The 19,442-nt window shown below is 45.1% G+C and overlaps 3 protein-coding genes and 1 non-coding gene across 4 annotated transcripts; all 4 read left to right on the plus strand.

The window, feature by feature from the left end:
• Window positions 1–580: 580 nt before the first annotated feature.
• LOC123063190 (phosphatidylinositol transfer protein PDR16) lies at window positions 581–7,981 on the plus strand. Its single transcript, XM_044486921.1, has 4 exons — window positions 581–889; window positions 6,944–7,211; window positions 7,304–7,557; window positions 7,649–7,981. The coding sequence occupies exons 1-4, from the start codon at window positions 788–790 to the stop codon at window positions 7,763–7,765; spliced, it is 741 nt and encodes a 246-aa protein (XP_044342856.1). The 5' UTR covers window positions 581–787; the 3' UTR covers window positions 7,766–7,981.
• A 2,326-nt stretch (window positions 7,982–10,307) lies between these two features.
• LOC123063191 (phosphatidylinositol transfer protein 3) lies at window positions 10,308–14,580 on the plus strand. Its single transcript, XM_044486922.1, has 3 exons — window positions 10,308–10,489; window positions 13,691–13,958; window positions 14,061–14,580. The coding sequence occupies exons 1-3, from the start codon at window positions 10,394–10,396 to the stop codon at window positions 14,429–14,431; spliced, it is 735 nt and encodes a 244-aa protein (XP_044342857.1). The 5' UTR covers window positions 10,308–10,393; the 3' UTR covers window positions 14,432–14,580.
• Window positions 14,581–15,558: 978 nt separating this feature from the next.
• On the plus strand, window positions 15,559–18,459 carry LOC123063193 (phosphatidylinositol transfer protein 3). The gene is made up of 5 exons (XM_044486923.1): window positions 15,559–15,858; window positions 16,549–16,807; window positions 17,248–17,284; window positions 17,374–17,590; window positions 17,768–18,459. The coding sequence occupies exons 1-5, from the start codon at window positions 15,760–15,762 to the stop codon at window positions 17,876–17,878; spliced, it is 723 nt and encodes a 240-aa protein (XP_044342858.1). The 5' UTR covers window positions 15,559–15,759; the 3' UTR covers window positions 17,879–18,459.
• On the plus strand, window positions 18,453–18,524 carry TRNAK-UUU (transfer RNA lysine (anticodon UUU)). Its single transcript has one exon. It is a non-coding gene; the product is annotated as a tRNA-Lys (tRNA).
• Window positions 18,525–19,442: the final 918 nt, after the last annotated feature.

Here is a 19,442-nt window from a genome sequence, read left to right on the forward strand (position 1 = left end):
GTGGGGTCGATCGACTTTGCGTCGCCCTCTCACGGTGACCATTACCGGGGCAATTGAAAAGTATATAATTTTCATTTTTTTCAAAAATATTTACGCTTCTCTTTGTTTTTTTAATACGGTACAGACGCAAGCGCTCATATACACGTGCATACACTCATCCCTATAAACGCACACACACACATTCTATCCCCATGAGCATCTCCGAAAGACTGAGCCAGCATATCATCTTGGAATTTACGAAGCCACCGTAGGTACCTTGCCGTCGACGGGAACGTCTCCACCCACTAAATGCGCATCATCGGAAATTCTGAAATAAATCCAGAAAATAAATGTGAGCGACAGGACTTGAATCCTGATGGGCTGAGGATACCATAATCCCTCTAACTATCTAACCACAGGTTGGTTCGCACGCCAAATATTGTTGAGGAAGTCCTGGCGCCAAATATTATGGACAGGGAACGCCCCGGCCCTAAAAAATGAATAGACCAGAGCCGTCGCCATTGCTGAGTGCTGACTACTGGAAGAGAAAAGAACGCAAGAAAACAAATTAAGCCCACGAGATGACAAGACGGAGAAACGAAGAATCCCTGCACTGCACACCTCTCGCTCCCAATATCCCACCGGTCTCCCTCCGATAACATCTATTCGCCTCCTTCCCTATCCCCCTGCTCTACTATTCGAGTTGAGATCTTTCTCCCCTCCGGCTACTCCTCCGCCCTCCAACCTTGCTCACTCACCTTGCCAGTAGGCTGCACCCCAGCCTGCCTCTCGTTGAAGAGGGAGATCGATGGCGAGCAGCGTGGAAGGAGGAGGGGACGCAGGGGAAGGGGAGTGGCTCAAGGTGGCCGAGCTGAAGGCCATGGCGGAGGCCCAGGACCCGCATGTCAAGGTACACACGCAGCCGATAGCTCTTTGACAGATGAATCGTCGATTAACTGTTAATTCTTCTTTGATTTCCCACAAAAAAAAAACTTCTTCTTTGATGCTCTGCTTTACGAGAGGATTTCTCTGCTGTCTTAGTTTACTGTCGATGATGCGCAATTAACCGTAGTTACTAAAGAAATGTGCAATTGATCTAGTGGTCTGGTTTGCTTTCCCCGCCCGGCCTCGTCGATCTGTTCCTCGTGACCGGTCAGTTTTCATGTTTCCTCCGTCTAGGGTACAGCTACACTGCTATACTACAGAAGTAGTAGTATTAATTAGTTAGTTTAGAGCGGCAACTTGCCCCCCTTCTACAGCAACATATACTGCTGAAGGGACATCTATTAATGCTAATATGATACCAAATACACTTGGACTTTACCCATGACATGTACCGCTAAAATGTTGGTGTCGTAGTACTCTATTTCTAAATATAAATCTTTTTAAAGATTTTAATATGGACTACATACGAAGCTAAATGATTAAATCTACATTCTAAAATATGCCTATATACATCTGCATATAATCTTCATTGAAATCTCTAAAAACCTTATATTTAAAAACGGTGGAAATAATATAATTACTTTTTTGTAAGAATAGTAAAGAGAACTCAACCGGTAGCTATAGCAACATAACTACTCGTTGAGATCTCTGGGATCATGGCATGGATAAATTAGACTAAGGCCATGTTTGGCAGGCGTCCACTCCCCGCTTTCCAACTCCCAGCTCCATCCAAAAACGAAGCGCACGGAGCGGCACTTTTGCAACTCTGAAAAAGTGGCCTACAAGCTGCTCCGCTCCGCGTTGGGAGAGGCATGGAGTCAGCGTTCGGTGCCACTCCGCAGCTCCTCCCGCACCTCCAGGAGCTGCGGAGCGGAGGCCTGCCGAACAGGCACTAAGCTAGCTGATGGGTTAAATACTGATCAATATCGTTGACTAATCATATACAACTGGTAAAAGAAGATATGAGCAGGCTGTATACCTGGCCATACCTCGGGCCGGGCTGGGCCTAGCCAAGCCCGGCGCAAAAAACCTAGGCCCGGGCCCGGCCCGGCCCGGCCACCGGGCCTGTTTTCTGGGCCCAAGCCCGGCCCGAACATATAAAAGCTCGTCGGGCTCCCGGCCAGCCCAGCCCGACCTTCAGAAAAGTGCAAAAATGACGGGCCCGGCCCGGCCCGGCCATCGGGCTCAAAATCTAAGCCCGAGCCCGGCCCGGGAGCAGCGTCGGGCCAGGCCGTGTCAAGCTTTTTCGAGCCGGGTCGGGCTGGGCTGGCCAGATCGGGCTTCCCATGGCCAGGTATAGCAGGCTGTGTACCACCTCACATCTACCAGGCCACCTGAAGCATGCCCCCTGTAGTTTTCCATCAGAGATAATTGCATCTATAGTCCTCGTAGTTGCTGGCGACGTCCAATTTGGTCCTGCAACTTGCGTATTGCTTTAATACGGTCTCGATGCATGAAAATACGTGGTCAATACGGTCTCTGAGATTGAAACAACAGTCCTAGCTCTACACATTGCATACGTATGTCGTATTTACGTAGGAGACACATGGGCCAAGAAAAAAAAGCAACCCACCAGAACAAAACATGGGCCATGATGTCTGTCAGTGGGCCAAGAAATAAGAGGAAAAAAAGGGCAGCGTCGGGCCGGGCCGGGTCAGGCTTTTTCGAGCCGGGTCGGGCTGGGCTGGCCGGATCGGGCTTCCCATGGCCAGGTATAGCAGGCTGTGTACCACCTCACATCTACCAGGCCACCTGAAGCATGGCCCCTGTAGTTTTCCATCAGAGATAATTGCATCTATAGTCCTCTTAGTTGCTGGCGATGTCCAACTTGGTCCCGCAACTTGCGTATTGCTTTAATACGGTCTCGATGCATGAAAATACGTGGTCAATACGGTCCATGAGATTGAAACAACAGTCCTAGCTCTACACATTGCATACGTATGTCGTATTTACGTAGGAGACACGTGGGCCAAGAAAAAAAAGCAACCCACCAGAACAAAACGTGGGCCATGATGTCTGTCAGTGGGCCAAGAAATAAGAGGAAAAAAAGGGCAGCCCCTGGGATTCGAACACGCGTCTCGATGCATGAAAATACGTGGTCAATACGGTCCATGAGATTGAAACAACAGTTCTAGCTCTACACATTGCATACGTATGTCGTATTTACGTAGGAGACACGTGGGCCAAGAAAAAAAAGCAACCCACCAGAACAAAACGTGGGCCATGATGTCTGTCAGTGGGCCAAGAAATAAGAGGAAAAAAAGGGCAGCCCCTGGGATTCGAACACGCACACCGTGGCACATACTTGCGCGAGCAAGCCACCGTAACAAGCACATGATATTGTACGTAACGGGATGCAAAATTTATTAGTATGTGCGTTCTTGTCTTTTAGAAAAAATTGTGAATTTATAGAATGTTTATGAGTTTTTTTAATACGTTCATCGATTCAAAAAATGTTCTAGCTAAAAAAAATAAAGGTTCGTATCTAAAAGGAATGTCCATGATTTTGTAAAAATATATTTGAAACAATGTACGGGAATTTTTAAAAATTCCAAAAAAGGTCCGTCGCAAACAAAAACTGTTTCAGAATACGAAAATTTGTTCCAAAATTTCAAGAAATGTTCGCCTATGCATAAAAACTTGTTGACGAGTTCTAAAACAATGTACGCAATTTCAAAAAATGCTCGTGAATTCAAAAAATAGTCACAAATTTGTAACAAAAATCATCATTTTAAAAATATTCGCATTTTCAGTAAACAAATGGATTTTTACTACATAAAAAATTCCATAATTGTATGTATATGCACAACATTTTCAAGATTGTATAGTAGCACAATATTACTGTGCAATATTTCATCAATATATGTGCTTGTATGTGACAGATACAAAAAAGATGAATACATGAAAAAGGACTTCTTGAAAAAATATTCATCAAAAACACTAACATTATTTTAAATTCTGGATCATTTTTTAGAAAAGGGGGAATTTTTTTGTATTGCTGTAGAAAATTTAAAATTCAGAAGAAGAATTTATAACCGGGAACAATTTGAAAATCGGAAAAATAAAAATGCAAATGAAAACATTTTTGAAAACTTCTAATAGTTTTTTATACTTTGACCAAAATTTGAAACTTCAAACTATTTTCGTAAAATCTGATTCGTTAAAAAAAATTCTGAACTAGTTTTGAAAGCGTTAACAAATGTTGAATACTTTAAACATTATTTTACAATTTATACTAAACAGAAAAGGAGGAAAATAAAAAAGAAAAAGAAAAGAAACTATGGTTTAAAACCATGCGCAAAAAAATACTACTGTTTTCGCAAAAATAAAAATACTACTGCCAGCTTAATTCGCTAGCACACGCGTTTTCAAAAAATGTGTCTGGGCCTGCTATAGCGGAATGGACAATGATGTTTTTATATAAAGCAGTTCATCATGATTTTGTCCCTACAATGCCCTTAGTGTGGTGGCTTCCGCGCGCAATTTTTTGCTGGGGGTCGCGGGTTCAAAACTTGGCTGCATGCATTCTTCAAATTCTGTTCTCACTTTTTATATTCCTGTACATTGTTTTGAATATTTTTTTATAAAATTGTGGACATATTTTGTAGAAACGAACCATTATTTTTAATCTTGAACATTTTTTTAGTCGACGAACGTTTAAAGACAACTCATGAACATTTTATAAGTTCACGATTTTTTTAAAAGCCAAGAACGCACATACTAATGCAGTACGCATCACGTCATATAATAGATTACGCGCTTGTCCCGGTGGCTTGCTCGCGCAGATATGTGCCACGGTGTGCAGGTTAGAATCCCAGAGCCCGCGCTATTTTTCCCTTTTTCCCGCTTTTTTCACTGTCCACTGTCATATGGGCCATATACAGACGTCACGGCCCACGTTTTGTTCAGGCGGCTTGCGTTTTTTTTCTCAGCTCACGTGTTACCTACGCAAATACGATATACGTATGCAATGTGTACAGTCAGGACTGTTGTTTCAACCTTAGGGGCCGTATTGACCACGTATTTTCATGTACCGAGACCATATTAAAGCAATACGCAAGTTTCAGGAGCAAGTTGGACGTCGCCAGCGACTACAAGGACTATAGATGCAATTATCTTTTTTCCATCACAACGGAATATGCTCGATCATGAAAAAAAAGGGTAAACAAGCTTTCTTCGATTGACCAAGTGAACACGGTTGATCTAGCTAAAATAAACCATGATGCATTAGCTGGGGCTGAGCAGCTGAGATGCTTCGAGGATTTGTGCATTAATCGATCGATGCAGGTGTCGAAAGTGTCCAAACGAGCAAAATTGTAAATTAAATACTCCCTCCGTCCCATAATATAAGAACGTTTTTTGCACTATATTAGTGTCAAAAACGTTCTTATATTATGAGACAGAGGGAGTATCTTACAATATCATGGAAGGCCGACCTGAGATTTATGAGGACCAGAAGTACTTTACGCAGTACTTGCGGCACTGAAACTTCTCGGTTGATTGGAATTTGTTTTTCCAAGTCAATGATTTTAACCTTCTGAATCTATATCCAACATCAGTCTCGAGCAAAATTACCACATTTTCCAAATTGCATGCATTTTTAGTTTGAGAGGAATCCATACTACAACACTTGACTCTTTCATTTGTCCAAGATTCAACCCTAACTATCAAAATTGGCTGGGAATCAACCCTCCCCTCTACTCAATCCGGTTTTCATTGAGTAGGAATTGTTTTGACCTGTTGACCGGCCACCTCCCCTTGAATTAAATTTTGACAAAAAAAAGAATGTGTCCAGATTTTTATTAAACAGATTCTGTAAAAATCAGCACAAATATAGTGATCATTCTAGGAACTGTTCATAATTTTTCAAACATATTTAAAAATATAGTTAAATTACATTTTCAGCAATTGTTTGGTTACATTTTGACCATAAATTACAAGTGTCCAGCAAAAATTAAATCTATTTTCTAAAATCAACACTAATATAGTGAGCATTTTGGGAAGTTTCACCTATTTTTCCAAACAGAATTTATAATACACTTAAATTATATTTTCAGCCCCTTTCCGGTCAAATTTTGACCCCAAAAGTGTCCAAAAAGAATTGAAAAAATGTCGCGAAATCACCATTCATATAGTGATCATTCTGGAAAATTTTCACACTTCTCTTATATATCTACACATATTTAAAAATACACTTAAATTACATTTTAAGCCCCTTTTGGGTAAAAGTTTGACCAAAAAATGAAAGTCTCAATACAAAATTGGAAAAATATTATAAAATCAACACTAATATAGTGACCATTCTGGAAAGTTTCAAACATTTTTGCTGAACAGAATTAAGAATTCCCATAAAATTTGACCAAAAAAGAAACTGAAAATGTAATGTAAGTGTTTTTTCAGAACTGTAAGAAACTTTCCCAGAATGATCACTACATTACTGTAAATTTTTGACCAAAATTATACTAGTGAAGATTTTTTAAAAAAAATATTGTAAACCCAACACTAATATATTGATCATTCTGAGAAGTTCTTCGAATAATTTTGCCTAACAGAATTAAGAATGCCCTCAAAATTTGAACAAAAAAGGGAGCGAAAATGTATTTTGAAATCTGTTTGGGACAATGTGTGAAACTTCCCCAGAATGATCATAAAATTAGTATTGATTTTACAGGATTTTTCAAAAAAAATTGGACTCTTTCATTCTTTTTTTGGTCTAAAAAATGGGCTGAAAATGTAAATTTAGTGGGTTTGCTTATGTAGCTGCTGACTGGGATGCCAGCTGGTCGGTCAATCGGCCCAAATCAGGGCTACTTAGAGAAAATCAGTTTGAGGAAAGGTGAGGGTTGATTCATAGCTACTTTTGACAGTTCGGGGTTGAATCTTAGACGAATGGAAGAGTTAAAGATTGCAATATAAACTGGCTTCTTTAGTTTCAGAAAACGGTCTGCTAATGTAGGCCTGACAGCTGCTTTAGAATGGCAAACCCGTGGAAGCAAGTAATTCTGGTGCTGAACTGCAGGAGGTGGACAACATGACGCTGCGGAGGTTCCTGCGCGCGCGCGACCACGACGTGGGCAAGGCCTCGGCGATGCTGCTCAAGTTCGTGGCGTGGAGGCGGGAGGCCGTGCCGGGCGGCGTCGGCGGCGTGATGCCGGCCGATCTGGTGCGGACGGAGCTGTCGCAGGACAAGGCCCGCATGGGCGGCGTCGACCGCGCCGGCCGCCCCGTCCTGCTCGTCTTCCCCGCCAGGCACTTGTCCGCCGACCGCGACATGGCGGAGCACAAGCGTGCGTGCACGCACATGCTGCAGATGATCCCAAGCTATCTGCCAATGCAATGAAACTTGATCATATCATGCATTTTCGACTCTTTTTTGCAGGACTTGTCGTGTACCTGCTGGACAGGATCAGTGCCAGGATCCCGCGGGGGCAGGACAAGTTCATGTGCATCGTGGACCTCAAGGGGTGGGGGTACCCCAACTCCGACGTGCGCGCCTACATCGCCGCCATCGAGATCATGCAGGGCTACTACCCGGAGCGGCTGGGCAAGGCGCTCATGGTCCACGTGCCCTACATCTTCATGAAGGCCTGGAAGATGGTCTACCCCTTCATCGACACCAACACCAGGGACAAGGTGCGTGTATCCATGTTCAAACAATTACTAGTAGTAAAAATGCCAACGTTGCTCTGCTTCTGCTTGCTTAACTGTTTGCGCGCGCATGCAGTTCGTGTTCGTGGACGACAAGAACTTGGAGGAGACTCTGCGGCGGGAGATGGACGAGAGCCAGGTGCCGGAGATGTACGGCGGGAAGCTGCCCACTGTCCCCCTCACCGACGATTAGCTAGCTACAACGTACGATCGATCCATGTACCTAGTACCGAGACAAACAATGGTCTCCTGTAGATGTAATTGGGGGAGAGATACGTACTAGCTCGCACCGTCACTGTCTGTTTTGTAGGATAATTTCTCATCAAATCCGTTTTTTAGAAAGAAGGCTCGAGACAAAGCGCTTTCAAATTAATGAAGTCATCCCTGACCGGTCAGGGAGTAAATTGCAGGAAACCACCACATTCATGGACCCTAAATCAAAAACCACCAGTTTACGTTTTTTTCAAAAACCCATAAGTATTGTGCTGACAGTTTGGCAAAAACACTGAACGATCGATTAGCACCTGTTGACGTCAAATCTGACCGGTGGGTCCCATCGATGGTGCCATGTAGGCAACATTTGGTTCATGAATTGTGAGGCTAAGGAACCCAAGGCATTACCAGATGAAATTGACCAAACCAATCAAAAATATAGTTCTCACTGTATGACAGAACATGACGTCATGGATGTGGCCTACTTCCATGACGGTCGAACATTCATCATTGATGGTGCTGAAATTGTCATAGAAGTGCCCACACATGGCCCGCTTAACTTATATGACAGAGTTGGTTACAGTTCTATGTCCGTTTTTTAGGTTCTGTCATAGATTGTGTCAACCTCTCTTGGAAGTACACATACAGTAATGCTATACCGACGGACAGTTACAGGGTTTTACGGGGTGAGTTTCATGTGGCAAATCGTGATTGGATTAAGGGGAGTGAGGGGCCCCACCCACCTGAAAATCGAGGGGGGGGGGGCAATGTTTAGTTGGTTAGGAAGGAGCCCGTAGGAGCATGTAAAACCCCATACATCTAGCATTTTTGGTGCACATATACATGCCTATTTTTTTCTCGTCAAGTCATTTCGTCATAGATATCACTATATGTTGTAGTGATGATTGATGAGACTCACTGAAAAGCAATTAGTCTCTCCTAAATAAAAATAAAAATATGCCGTGCACCTCATTGATAACAACGAGACAATATTACTATTTAGAACAAAATGAAAATCATGCAAGAAGTTCAAAATACGGAAGGACACTATTAAAGAGTTATTTGTGGTTTGTCCTCACTCCTTTAATAGTACTTCAAAATTTATCCAAGTTTCGCAACAATTATGTTATGTTCAAATTGCTATACTACACAAATAATAGATTACTACACTACATAAATAGCTAGTTAATGCATAATAGTAGTGTTAGTGTGAACATATCAACATGGACTTGAGTGCACTCAAACAAAGAAACCATATGCAGATAAGAAATATGCTTGTCTTTTATTTCCAAATTAAAACTAGTACAGGTCCGGTTTGCACACGGTAGTGCATGACACTTTATTTGTCGCCACTACATCAATCGAACCATCAACTGATCAACGGCGAACAATCTATCTAGTATTACAGCTCTAGTCAGTTACCAACGATGCCACCAAATGAGTCGGTGATGGTGGAGCGATATTGTGAGACATACGCACCGCACACCGCCGGTAGTGTTTGCAAGACAAACATCCTTATTGCCTCAAATGGAGGTTGGATGGAGCCCTGGCCCGACGGGTATTGTTGTTGAGGTAGCTTGAAGGTGCCCACACCCCACGAGTATTGTTGTTGTTATTGTTGATGATGATGATGCAAAATAATGGCATGGACGACAGTATTGATGGCCAGGCATCATGACTGCTCAGGGAGCTGCATGAACTGCTCACAACACTCTTTCCGCATCACCGCGCAAACATTTTCATGCAACCCCCCCCCCCCCCCCCCCCCCCCCGCACGCCCTTGCATATTTACTAAAGGATATTTTTAGAGGATTAGAAGTCGATGAGGGGAGTGCATGATGAGGCGTTTACGTTCGCGTCACACCAGATGTGATGGAAGTCGGCGTAGTCGGTGATGTTGTACAACGTTTACGTCCTTGTCACACCGCTAATATGTTTGAAGATGTTTCACAAAGTTTAGTGAGTATATGTTGTCTATCTCATGTTATGTACATCTACAATCTACGGAACGTATTAGTGCTTATATTTACACATTGTGTAACTAAATATCGAATGGTTGCAGTTCTCGGTACACAATGTGAGGCACTCCCCCCGTAAAGAAATATAAGAGCATTTAGATCAACACGGAAGAAGTAATAAAGTAATGCGGTGTGACCGGGCTTCCACGAAGTGCTACCTGCCACGAACAATGTGGGGTAAATAATTTCAAAAAAATTAATTTAGCATTTTGATCACTAATTTACAGAGGGAATAATATTAACTATGTTGGAACGAGACGAAAGTTCTTCGGAAACAAGACCAATAGCAGCCGGCTTACGAGAAGTCAAACTTGCATCCGTGCTACAAAAATCTCCACGAGAATGGAACGCAGGAAAACAAATGCACCCGACGCCACGACAAGCAGAGGAACGGAGAATCACTGCATACTCTCCTCTGGCTTATATTCCACCGGTCAAACACGTGTGCATACTAGTAGTAGCTTGCCACTCCCTTTCTATCCTGCATTTCTCCTCCTGCACAGCCAGAGACGAGACAGGCACAGACTCCCCGCTATACGAGTGCTCACGGTGCTAGTTAGAAGGACAGGAGCCGGGAGGAGAGGAGACCGATGGCGAGCAGCGTGGGGGGAGATGCCGGGGAAGGGGAGTGGCTCAAGGTCGCCGAGCTGAGGGCCATGGCGGGAGCCCAGGACCCGCATGTCAAGGTACGTTCCTTCCTTCATCTTCGTCGCTGTCGTACGTCCTCCTTTCGAGAGATGGACTGTGGATGCGTATGCACGCTCGACGGTTTGTCACCGGCGATCGATATGCAACTAACCAGAAATCCCCGGCCGCTTTGCATGCTTAAGCTGTGTTCGGCCGCTCGCCAAAATTTCACTGTATGCCGCTCTGCTTCGCTCAGGAGTTACGGAGAGGAGAGATTCCGAACGGCCTCTTAATTTTAGTAGATTGCGAGCAGAACGCAAACAACCGATTTTCATTTTTTTGATACCGAGACGAAAGTATCAGTAGCATATATGAGTACGTTATACGGCCGGTAACCTGTCACTTTCATTGGTCAATAAGGTATACGGAGGAACTCCCTGCCCTGCTTGAACTACCTCGTGATCATGCAAAAATTCTGCCTGGGTTTGGGTGGCGTCCGCTTGATGATGGAATTATCAAAATCGATACACACAATGCCATCTTTTCTGATCTGTGGAAGGGAGGGGTGGACCGTGGACGGCGTTGTTCGTTCTGCTTCGTCGTTTATTGCTGCATGGAGCAAGCCTTACGAGGATGTTACCGACCCGCTAATCATAGAGACCTTATCCTTCTATGATGGCGTTCGTCTAGCAAGCATCCGCGGTTTTAGTCATGTGACCGCGGAGTTAGATTGCCTGGAGCTAGTTAATCTCTGGCACACTAGGTGACTGTCACGCTCGATGTAGCGTCTCTTTTAGATGAAATAGGAGAGCGTATACCTCAGTCTATTTCTTTTTTCCTTTCAGCATGTAATTTGTACTGCTAACCTCCCGGCTTACCTCTGTGCGAAGTTTGCTTGCACTTCGGATGTGTCCGAGAATTGGCTACATGTTACACCCAGTTTTCTGAACAGTAGCCCAAGGCTGTTTTTGTTGAATAAAGCTCTTCAAGTTTGCCCGCAAAAAATAAGGTATACAGAGCATCTCGGTAGCAGTTCGTTGTATGAACAGATCATGGGGGATTCATCTTAACAAATTGATCCTTAACTGAACAACCAGATGCTCCAGAAAAAGTGATGGGAACAGGCGTATCGTACTCGTAGCTCAACTTTAGCTAGCAGAGCCATGTGGCCACGTGAAGCAAGGGCGCCGCGCCGACCCTACTGTTTTTCGAGTAAATAGGCAAAAACTATCACAGTTGAGACAACTTTTTTTCCCAGAACTACCACTTCCAAATTTTTTTGCCAAAACTTACCAATTTTGTGTTGTTTTTTTCTTTTAAAAATTATCGTATTTTGTTGATGGCCGATTGACCTCAAACTATCGTATTTTGTCAGCTCAATGGTGGTTATGACATATATGGCCCACCCTTTAGGACCGACGTAGCACAAAGCCACAAAGTCAACCCCATTGAGCTGCATTGTAATGTTGACCGTTATGACATGTGGGGCCCACACGCTATTTTCAAGGAGGGGGTTGGAGGGGGGCGCTCGCGCACATGCACTAGGCGAAGCACTTTCAGTTTGTGCGTTCGGTTAACCAACCGCTCGCACGGATGCAGGAGGCGAGGCTAGGTTTAGCAATAATCCTACATCTATGTATCCACTACGTAACCTTACATAATCTTCCTAATATAATTCTCTCTTTCCCCCTTGATTTTTGCGGGATGGGGCCGTGCCATTTTCCCTTCCAATCAGAGCATGCCAAACCAACTCTTACGTAGCTTTACGATGAATCTCTACCCCGGCTGCCTCCAGCCCCGAACACGTGGCGCGTGCTCTGCCTCGCAGGGTGGTCATCCCTCGTGGGCCAGCACGGGTTCCTCTTCGCGGTGCCACTGCGTCGACTCTTCGCGGACGCTTCCCCTTTCCCGGGCCCGGATGTCAGGGAGCTCGGCGCCGAGGGCATCCCTGCAAAGAGCGTCTCCATGGTGGACGTGTATTACAGGCCTCGTGTTGTCCCATGTGGTGGAGATGACCGTGTCACCGCCATGGTTCCTTAGCTCACAGCTCTGCGTCGAGGTCATGGATTACAAGAAGCTAGCGCCGGTGGCGGTGGCGTTCTCTTCGGCGGAGGTCGAGCTGAGCTAGTAGGTCGTCAACCCCGCCCGCGGCCAAGCGATGAAGGTGTCTAGCAGGCATGCGGTCGCCTTGGCCCGGCAATGGTATGCCGGTGAGATGTTGGTGCGGTTCGCGATGGTGCTGGGCAGTTGCAACTTCAAGATCACCGTGACTTGATCCGAAGAGGCCAGACACGTCAGCAAGGTCAGCCTCGCAGTGGAGAATGCCCACGGCGCTATCGTCTACAAGCTGCCCGAGGAAATTTCCCATAGATAAAATGTTTCCAGAGAGAAAATGGTTGATGCTGACATGGGTCCCACCTGTAATAGTGGCTGAATAACGGTCAAAGTTAACAGAGTTGACATTTTATGCCGTGTTAGCCCTGACAAGTGGGGCCAGCATGTCATAAACGATTCTAAGATGCCCAAACCCGTACCCAACTCGAAGGAGTATGTTTTAGCAAAAAGTTAGCGCAAAATTGGTAGGCTATGACAAAAAAAATGTAAAGAGATAGTTCTAGGGAAGGTTGCCCCAATCGTGATAGTATCACTCACGATAACTATCCAAGTAAGCATACAGCGGATCGAATAAGCTCGAATCACCGAGACACGTGGCGCAGAGTAATACTACATCTACAAAGGTTTACTTAAAAAAATTACATATAAACTGATGTGGATGATTGTGATTGGTAATAGAGAGGGGTGAGGGTTCACCCCACTTAAATTTAGGGGATAGAGACTCTTAGAGGGTGTTTGTTTCCAGGGATTTATTGGTCTAGGGACTTCAAAAAGTTCCTATAAATTCCATCTAAATCAAACAGGAAGGACTTATAGGGACTTAAAATGGGCATTTAGGACTTATGAAATAAGACTTTCAAGGAGGGACTTATAGAGACTTATAATTGTAATATGATCTTATAGAGACTTATAAGTCCCAGGAACCAAACAAGTAGAGACTTTTTAGGGATGTGGGACTTATAAGTTGGGACTAAAAAAAGTCCTACAACTTATGAATCAAACATGGCCTTAGTTTGAAAGGTTAGTAAACCTTTGTAGATTCTTTGGAGGTCAATGCTCGCAGCTAGAAGAACTCAGTACAGTATTAACTTAGTTAATTCCATTCAGTATTTTACCTGATCGAATATACTGACGCGTACGTGCAGGAGGTGGACAACCTGACGCTCCGGAGGTTCCTGCGCGCGCGTGGCCACGACGTGGGCAAGGCCTCGGCGATGCTGCTCAAGTTCATGGCGTGGAGGCGGGAGGCCGTGCCGGGGGGCGTCGGCGCCGTCATGCCGGCGGAGCTGGTGCGGGCGGAGCCGTCGCGCGAGTTGGCCTCCATGGGCGGGGTCGACCGCGCAGGCCGCCCCGTCCTGCTCGCCTTCCCGGCCAAGCACTTCTCCGCCAACCGGGACATGGCCGGCTTCAAGCGTACGCACATCGACCCCGCCTTCACCCCCATGGCCTCCGATCTTCGCTTGCTAACGATCGACGATGGAGCTTGATGAGCTTGGTTACCTTCATCCGGTGCAGGGCTCGTTGTGTACCTGCTGGACAGTGTCTGCTCGAGGATCCCACGGGGGCAGGACAAGTTCATCGTCGTGGTGGACCTCAAGGGGTGGGGGTACGCCAACTGCGACGTGCGCGCGTACGTGGCGGCCATCGAGATCATGCAGAGCTACTACCCGGAGCGGCTGGGCAAGGCGCTCATGGTCCACGTGCCCTACATCTTCATGAAGGCCTGGAAGATGGTGTACCCCTTCATCGACGCGAACACCAGGGACAAGTTCGTGTTCGTGGACAACAAGAGCCTGGAGGGGGCGCTGCGGCGGGAGATGGACGAGAGCCAGGTGCCGGAGATGTACGGCGGGAAGCTGCCCGTTGCCCCCCTCACCGACGACTAGGTAGCACCGAAACAAACAGGACAGGGTCTCTTGTATGTTAGATGTAATTGGGGGAGAGAGCTCGCACTGTTACCGTCTTTATGGTAAGGTATTTTTTGACAGAAAGCATTCCTTTCAGCGGTGCGATATGGTAAGGGATTAATGGCATTTTAAACACGACAGAATTTGGACCCGAGTCTTGTTGATAGGATATTCGTAGTACTACCTCCGTTTCAATTTACAAGTCCTATGCGTATACCTAGATTACCAATTTTATCACCTTAACATAAATTATATAACATAAAAATTATACAGTTTGAAAATAAAACATCTGAAGTTTATATTGTTATATTTTTTTATAATATATGACTTGTATTAGGTTGATCAAATTGACGACCTAGGGGCACACGCACGCCCTGTAAATTAAGAGAGAGGTAGTATTATTTAAGAAAACATTCAATTTACCCCATTACTTGAGGACACTGGACTTAAATGTGAGAGTGAAATGCGTCATTAGTCCATTAACTTAGAGAAATGTTATATACTAGCTGACGTCAGTTTTTTGACGATTCCCAATGAAGAACTTGCTCGCTGTCGGATGGCCAACACGAATCCCAAAGCGATGGAGCGTGTCATGTCAGCCGACACCATCTTTTGCCCGGTGCCAGTTCTCGCGCGAACGACCTCTTTAGTACGACCTTGTCCTCTTAGCCACCATACACCGCAGCTCCACTCCCCATTTCTCTCTATTAGAGATATATTTATCATGTGTTTTAAGGAGCAAAATTCCTAAACTTTGCCGTGTGTTCATGGAAAATTCCTAAATTTGACATCTGTTCAAAGAAAAAAAAATCCCCAACTTTGCCATGTGCCCATTACAAAATTCCAAAAAAATCCCCCTCATATTTCGTCGATCATTATTTTTTATGCTTCATTTTTTTTCTTGTAGAGGTTGGATCTGTGCTTTCCATGCTTATTTGAGCTGATAAAATTCATCCTCCGTCGAAAAAGACGCTACAACGAGATGGAAGTTTTGTGGACACCAGTCCGTCCAATAGCAGCCGGCCTACCAGAAGTCAACACTTGCGTACTCCACGGAAAAGGGAACGCAGTCAAATGCAACCCACGCCACGACGAACCATTGCACCACTCCCATCTCCGCATCTCCTTTATATTCCACCCGGCCAAACAATAAGTAACACCTAGCCAATCACGTGGCGTCTATACAGCTAGCTTCCCTGCAGCCAGGGAGACCAGAGAGGCAGAGACTCCTCCGCGCTCCACAAGTACGCGCAGAGTCAGAGTACCAGTAAGAAGGACAGGAGCGGGGAGGAGAGGAGAGGAGATCCATGGCGAGCAGCATCGGGGGAGGGGACGCAGGGGAAGGGGAGTGGCTCAAGATCGCCGAGCTGAGGGCCATGGCGGAAGCCCAGGACCCGCATGTCAAGGTACGCTCCTTCATCTTCGGTAGCTCCGTCCGATAATAAACACTCGTTCTCCTTCGTCGTCTTCCTTTCGCGGGACGTCTCACGCCGAAAATCCCCGTCCCCGGCCCTGTTCTTGTTGTTTCTTTTGCCCGGCCGGTCGATCCAACTGAACTGTTCTTCATGACCATGGGGATGCTGCCGTTTCCTTGCTGTTCCTAGTCTGCCACTCTGGCCTTCTCCTGGCCTTTGGGAGCAGAACACAAACAACAGACTGTATTACTGTAGTATTTTATGGCCGGTAACATGTCACTCTAATTGCCCAGTGATGCGTACAGTGCTACTGACGCTGTCACCAGTCACCAGATAACATCTTGTTAGCAGTTGGTTGTATGGAAAAATCAATTGATTAAGCTAGCTGATGGAGATTCTTCCTAACAAATTGCTCGTTGACCGAATAAGCAAATACTCCAGCACAAGTGATGGGAACGGGTGCACCTCTCTCTAGCTAGCAAAGGCAAAGTCGTGGCCACGTGAAGCATGGCCACGATAATTATTCGAGCAAGGATATAGTATTACAACGGATCGAATATGCCCGAATCACCAGCGCACATGGCGCGTGCAGCTAGAACATCTCAGCAGTAATTTAATTGATTCAGTTCAGTAATTCAATGATCCAACGGACCGAACATAGACTGATCACGACGCGTGCAGGAGGTGGACAGCCTGACGCTCCGGAGGTTCCTGCGGGCGCGCGGCCATGTCGTCGGCAAGGCCTCGGCGATGCTGCTCAAGTTCGTGGCGTGGAGGCGGGAGGCCGTGCCCGGCGGCGTCATGCCGGCGGAGCTGGTGCGGACGGAGCTGTCGCACGAGATGACCTACATGGCCGGCACCGACCGCGCCGGCCGCCCCGTCATGCTCGCCTTCCCCGCCAAGCACTTCTCGGCCACCCGCGACATGGCCGGCTTCAAGCGTACGTTCACATCTCACCTTCACTCTCATGATTGAAGTTTAGACTTGCAGGTGGGCTGAATCAACTGGTCAAAACAGACTCTATTACTATGAGACCCAATTGATTCCTCCAATCCTAGTTAATTGAAGTTTAGACTTATCCAAAGTCAAACTTCTGGATGTTTGACAAAAATTATATTTTAAAATGCGCTAATACCTATAACATCCAATAAGAAAGTATAAAAACATGTTTTGTGATGGAACTATAACGGAATGATGTAATATTGTAGACATTGATATATATATATATATATTTCAATAAACTTGATCAAAGTTGTTTAAACCTTAACTTAGGACAAAGCTAAATATTTACTTTTTTGAAGAATGAAACCATGACATGATGTATTCAATACAAAAACATTTGGAGCGCCCATTGATATAATTTTCTTCTCCTTCCTACAGGCTATATTGTCTACTTGTTCGACGCCATGTGTGCCAGGTAGCGCGTTCATTACCACACCCACATGTCTGTTGATCAGCATGATTTGTGGCAGAGTTTAGCATGACATTGGAATCGAATTGTTGTAGGATCCCTAGAGGGCAGGAGAAGTTTCTGTGCGTCGTGGATCTAAAGGGGTGGGGGTACGCCAACTGCGACGTCCGCGCCTACATCGCGGCCATCGAGATCCTGCAGAGCTACTACCCGGAGAGGCTGGGCAAGGCGCTGATGATCCATGTGCCCTACCTGTTCATGAAGGCGTGGAAGCTGGTTCAGCCCTTCATCGACGCCAACACCAGGGACAAGGTAATTAACCTCGCTGCCCAAGAAGATACCAGTGGTTCATGCATGTTTCTCGTCTCTGTTGTCGATTATTTTTCTTGTGTTTTGGAGCATGTTTACCGGTTGAGCTGGCTGATGAATGTTTGCTGAGAAGTCAAATCCTGGCTAATTGCATTGCGTCGTCTCGATTGACCGGTGCAGTTCGTGTTCGTGGACGACAAGAGCTTGGAGGAGACGCTGCGGCGGGAGATGGAGGACGGCCAGCTCCCGGAGATGTACGGCGGGAAGATGCCCATCGTTCCCCTCGCGTAGAGTGAGGAGGAGCACGGAAGAGGAATGGATGTACCTGAAACAAACTAACCATGTGTGCGATGTCGATGTAACCAGGGGAGGGAGACGAGCGCAGCTTGCTCTCGCTCTCTTGCAGCGCTGTGACTGCTTCGTACGTGTGGCCAGCCCAGCCGGTGCTAACGTCGACGGATCAATAATACGGAAGAACTCTATGGTATATTATATCTTTTATTATCTTTGCTACTCCAGTAGACTACTAGTAGGGGGTAGAATATCTTTGCTAGTGGCAGCCTGTTGCCATCCTTTGTCACTGTTTGAGACCTGGTGTCGTTACCAGAAGACCTGTATGCGTGTTTGGTTTCGTTTTCTATGAAAATGGAGCCGGGGGTGCTCCCCTTTGATCGAAAAAAGAACTCTATGGTACTTAGTGTTAGGTATATATCAATATATGGGATTATGTCTGGTCACGTGAAGATACCACCTTTTGTGCTGTATCACATATCTGTGGGTCTATGCTTCTCTCGTGTAGTTGTGGTGAACAAATGGGAAACTTGTTTATGTTTATGTAATATATGGAATAAATTCAATCACATTAGCCGTCCTAGCTCAGTGGTAGAGCGCGTGGCTTTTAACCACGTGGCCGTGGGTTCGATCCCCACGGACGGCGTTTTCATGTTCTTGGCACACAAACATTTTACTTCTTTTTTTTTGAGAAATACACAAACATTTTACTGAAGCGGCAACTTCTTTTTGGCCCACAACATTTAACCAAACCATAAATTTGATGCATTCTACTTTTTGACCCACAACATTTAACCAAACTACAAATTTAGTAGAAGCATCTTTATGTAAGTATACATGCAACCACGAGCCAAACCACGTGGACGGCGTTTTCATGTTCTTGGCACACAAACATTTTACTTCTTTTTTTTTGAGAAATACACAAACATTTTACTGAAGCGGCAACTTCTTTTTGGCCCACAACATTTAACCAAACCATAAATTTGATGCATTCTACTTTTTGACCCACAACATTTAACCAAACTACAAATTTAGTAGAAGCATCTTTATGTAAGTATACATGCAACCACGAGCCAAACCATAAATTTGGTGCATTCTACTTTTTGGCCCACAACATTTAACCAAACCATAAATTTGATGCATTCTACTTTTTGGCCCACAACATTTAACCAAACTACAAATTGAGTAGAAGCATCTTTATGTAAGTATACATGCAACCACGAGCCAAACCATAAATTTGGTGCATTCTACTTTTTGGCCCACAACATTTAACCAAACCATAAATTTGATGCATTCTACTTTTTGACCCACAACATTTAACCAAACTACAAATTTAGTAGAAGCATCTTTATGTAAGTATACATGCAACCACGAGCCAAACCACGTGGACGGCGTTTTCATGTTCTTGGCACACAAACATTTTACTTCTTTTTTTTTGAGAAATACACAAACATTTTACTGAAGCGGCAACTTCTTTTTGGCCCACAACATTTAACCAAACCATAAATTTGATGCATTCTACTTTTTGACCCACAACATTTAACCAAACTACAAATTTAGTAGA

Source organism: Triticum aestivum, chromosome 3A (genome assembly GCF_018294505.1).
Source record: "Triticum aestivum cultivar Chinese Spring chromosome 3A, IWGSC CS RefSeq v2.1, whole genome shotgun sequence".
In the NCBI taxonomy this organism is placed as follows: Eukaryota; Viridiplantae; Streptophyta; class Magnoliopsida; order Poales; family Poaceae; genus Triticum; species Triticum aestivum.

Bases quoted from the DNA above. Each gene is read 5' to 3' on its own strand.
- LOC123063193 (XM_044486923.1), top strand. From the start codon at position 15,760: ATGGCGAGCAGCATCGGGGGAGGGGACGCAGGGGAAGGGGAGTGGCTC. The intron at 15,859-16,548 runs GTACGCTCCTTC...CGACGCGTGCAG, and splicing joins CCCAGGACCCGCATGTCAAG to GAGGTGGACAGCCTGACGCT. The intron at 17,285-17,373 runs GTAGCGCGTTCA...GAATTGTTGTAG, and splicing joins TTCGACGCCATGTGTGCCAG to GATCCCTAGAGGGCAGGAGA.
- LOC123063191 (XM_044486922.1), top strand. From the start codon at position 10,394: ATGGCGAGCAGCGTGGGGGGAGATGCCGGGGAAGGGGAGTGGCTCAAG. The intron at 10,490-13,690 runs GTACGTTCCTTC...GCGTACGTGCAG, and splicing joins CCCAGGACCCGCATGTCAAG to GAGGTGGACAACCTGACGCT. The intron at 13,959-14,060 runs GTACGCACATCG...CATCCGGTGCAG, and splicing joins GGACATGGCCGGCTTCAAGC to GGCTCGTTGTGTACCTGCTG.
- LOC123063190 (XM_044486921.1), top strand. From the start codon at position 788: ATGGCGAGCAGCGTGGAAGGAGGAGGGGACGCAGGGGAAGGGGAGTGG. The intron at 890-6,943 runs GTACACACGCAG...GCTGAACTGCAG, and splicing joins CCCAGGACCCGCATGTCAAG to GAGGTGGACAACATGACGCT. The intron at 7,212-7,303 runs GTGCGTGCACGC...TCTTTTTTGCAG, and splicing joins CGACATGGCGGAGCACAAGC to GACTTGTCGTGTACCTGCTG.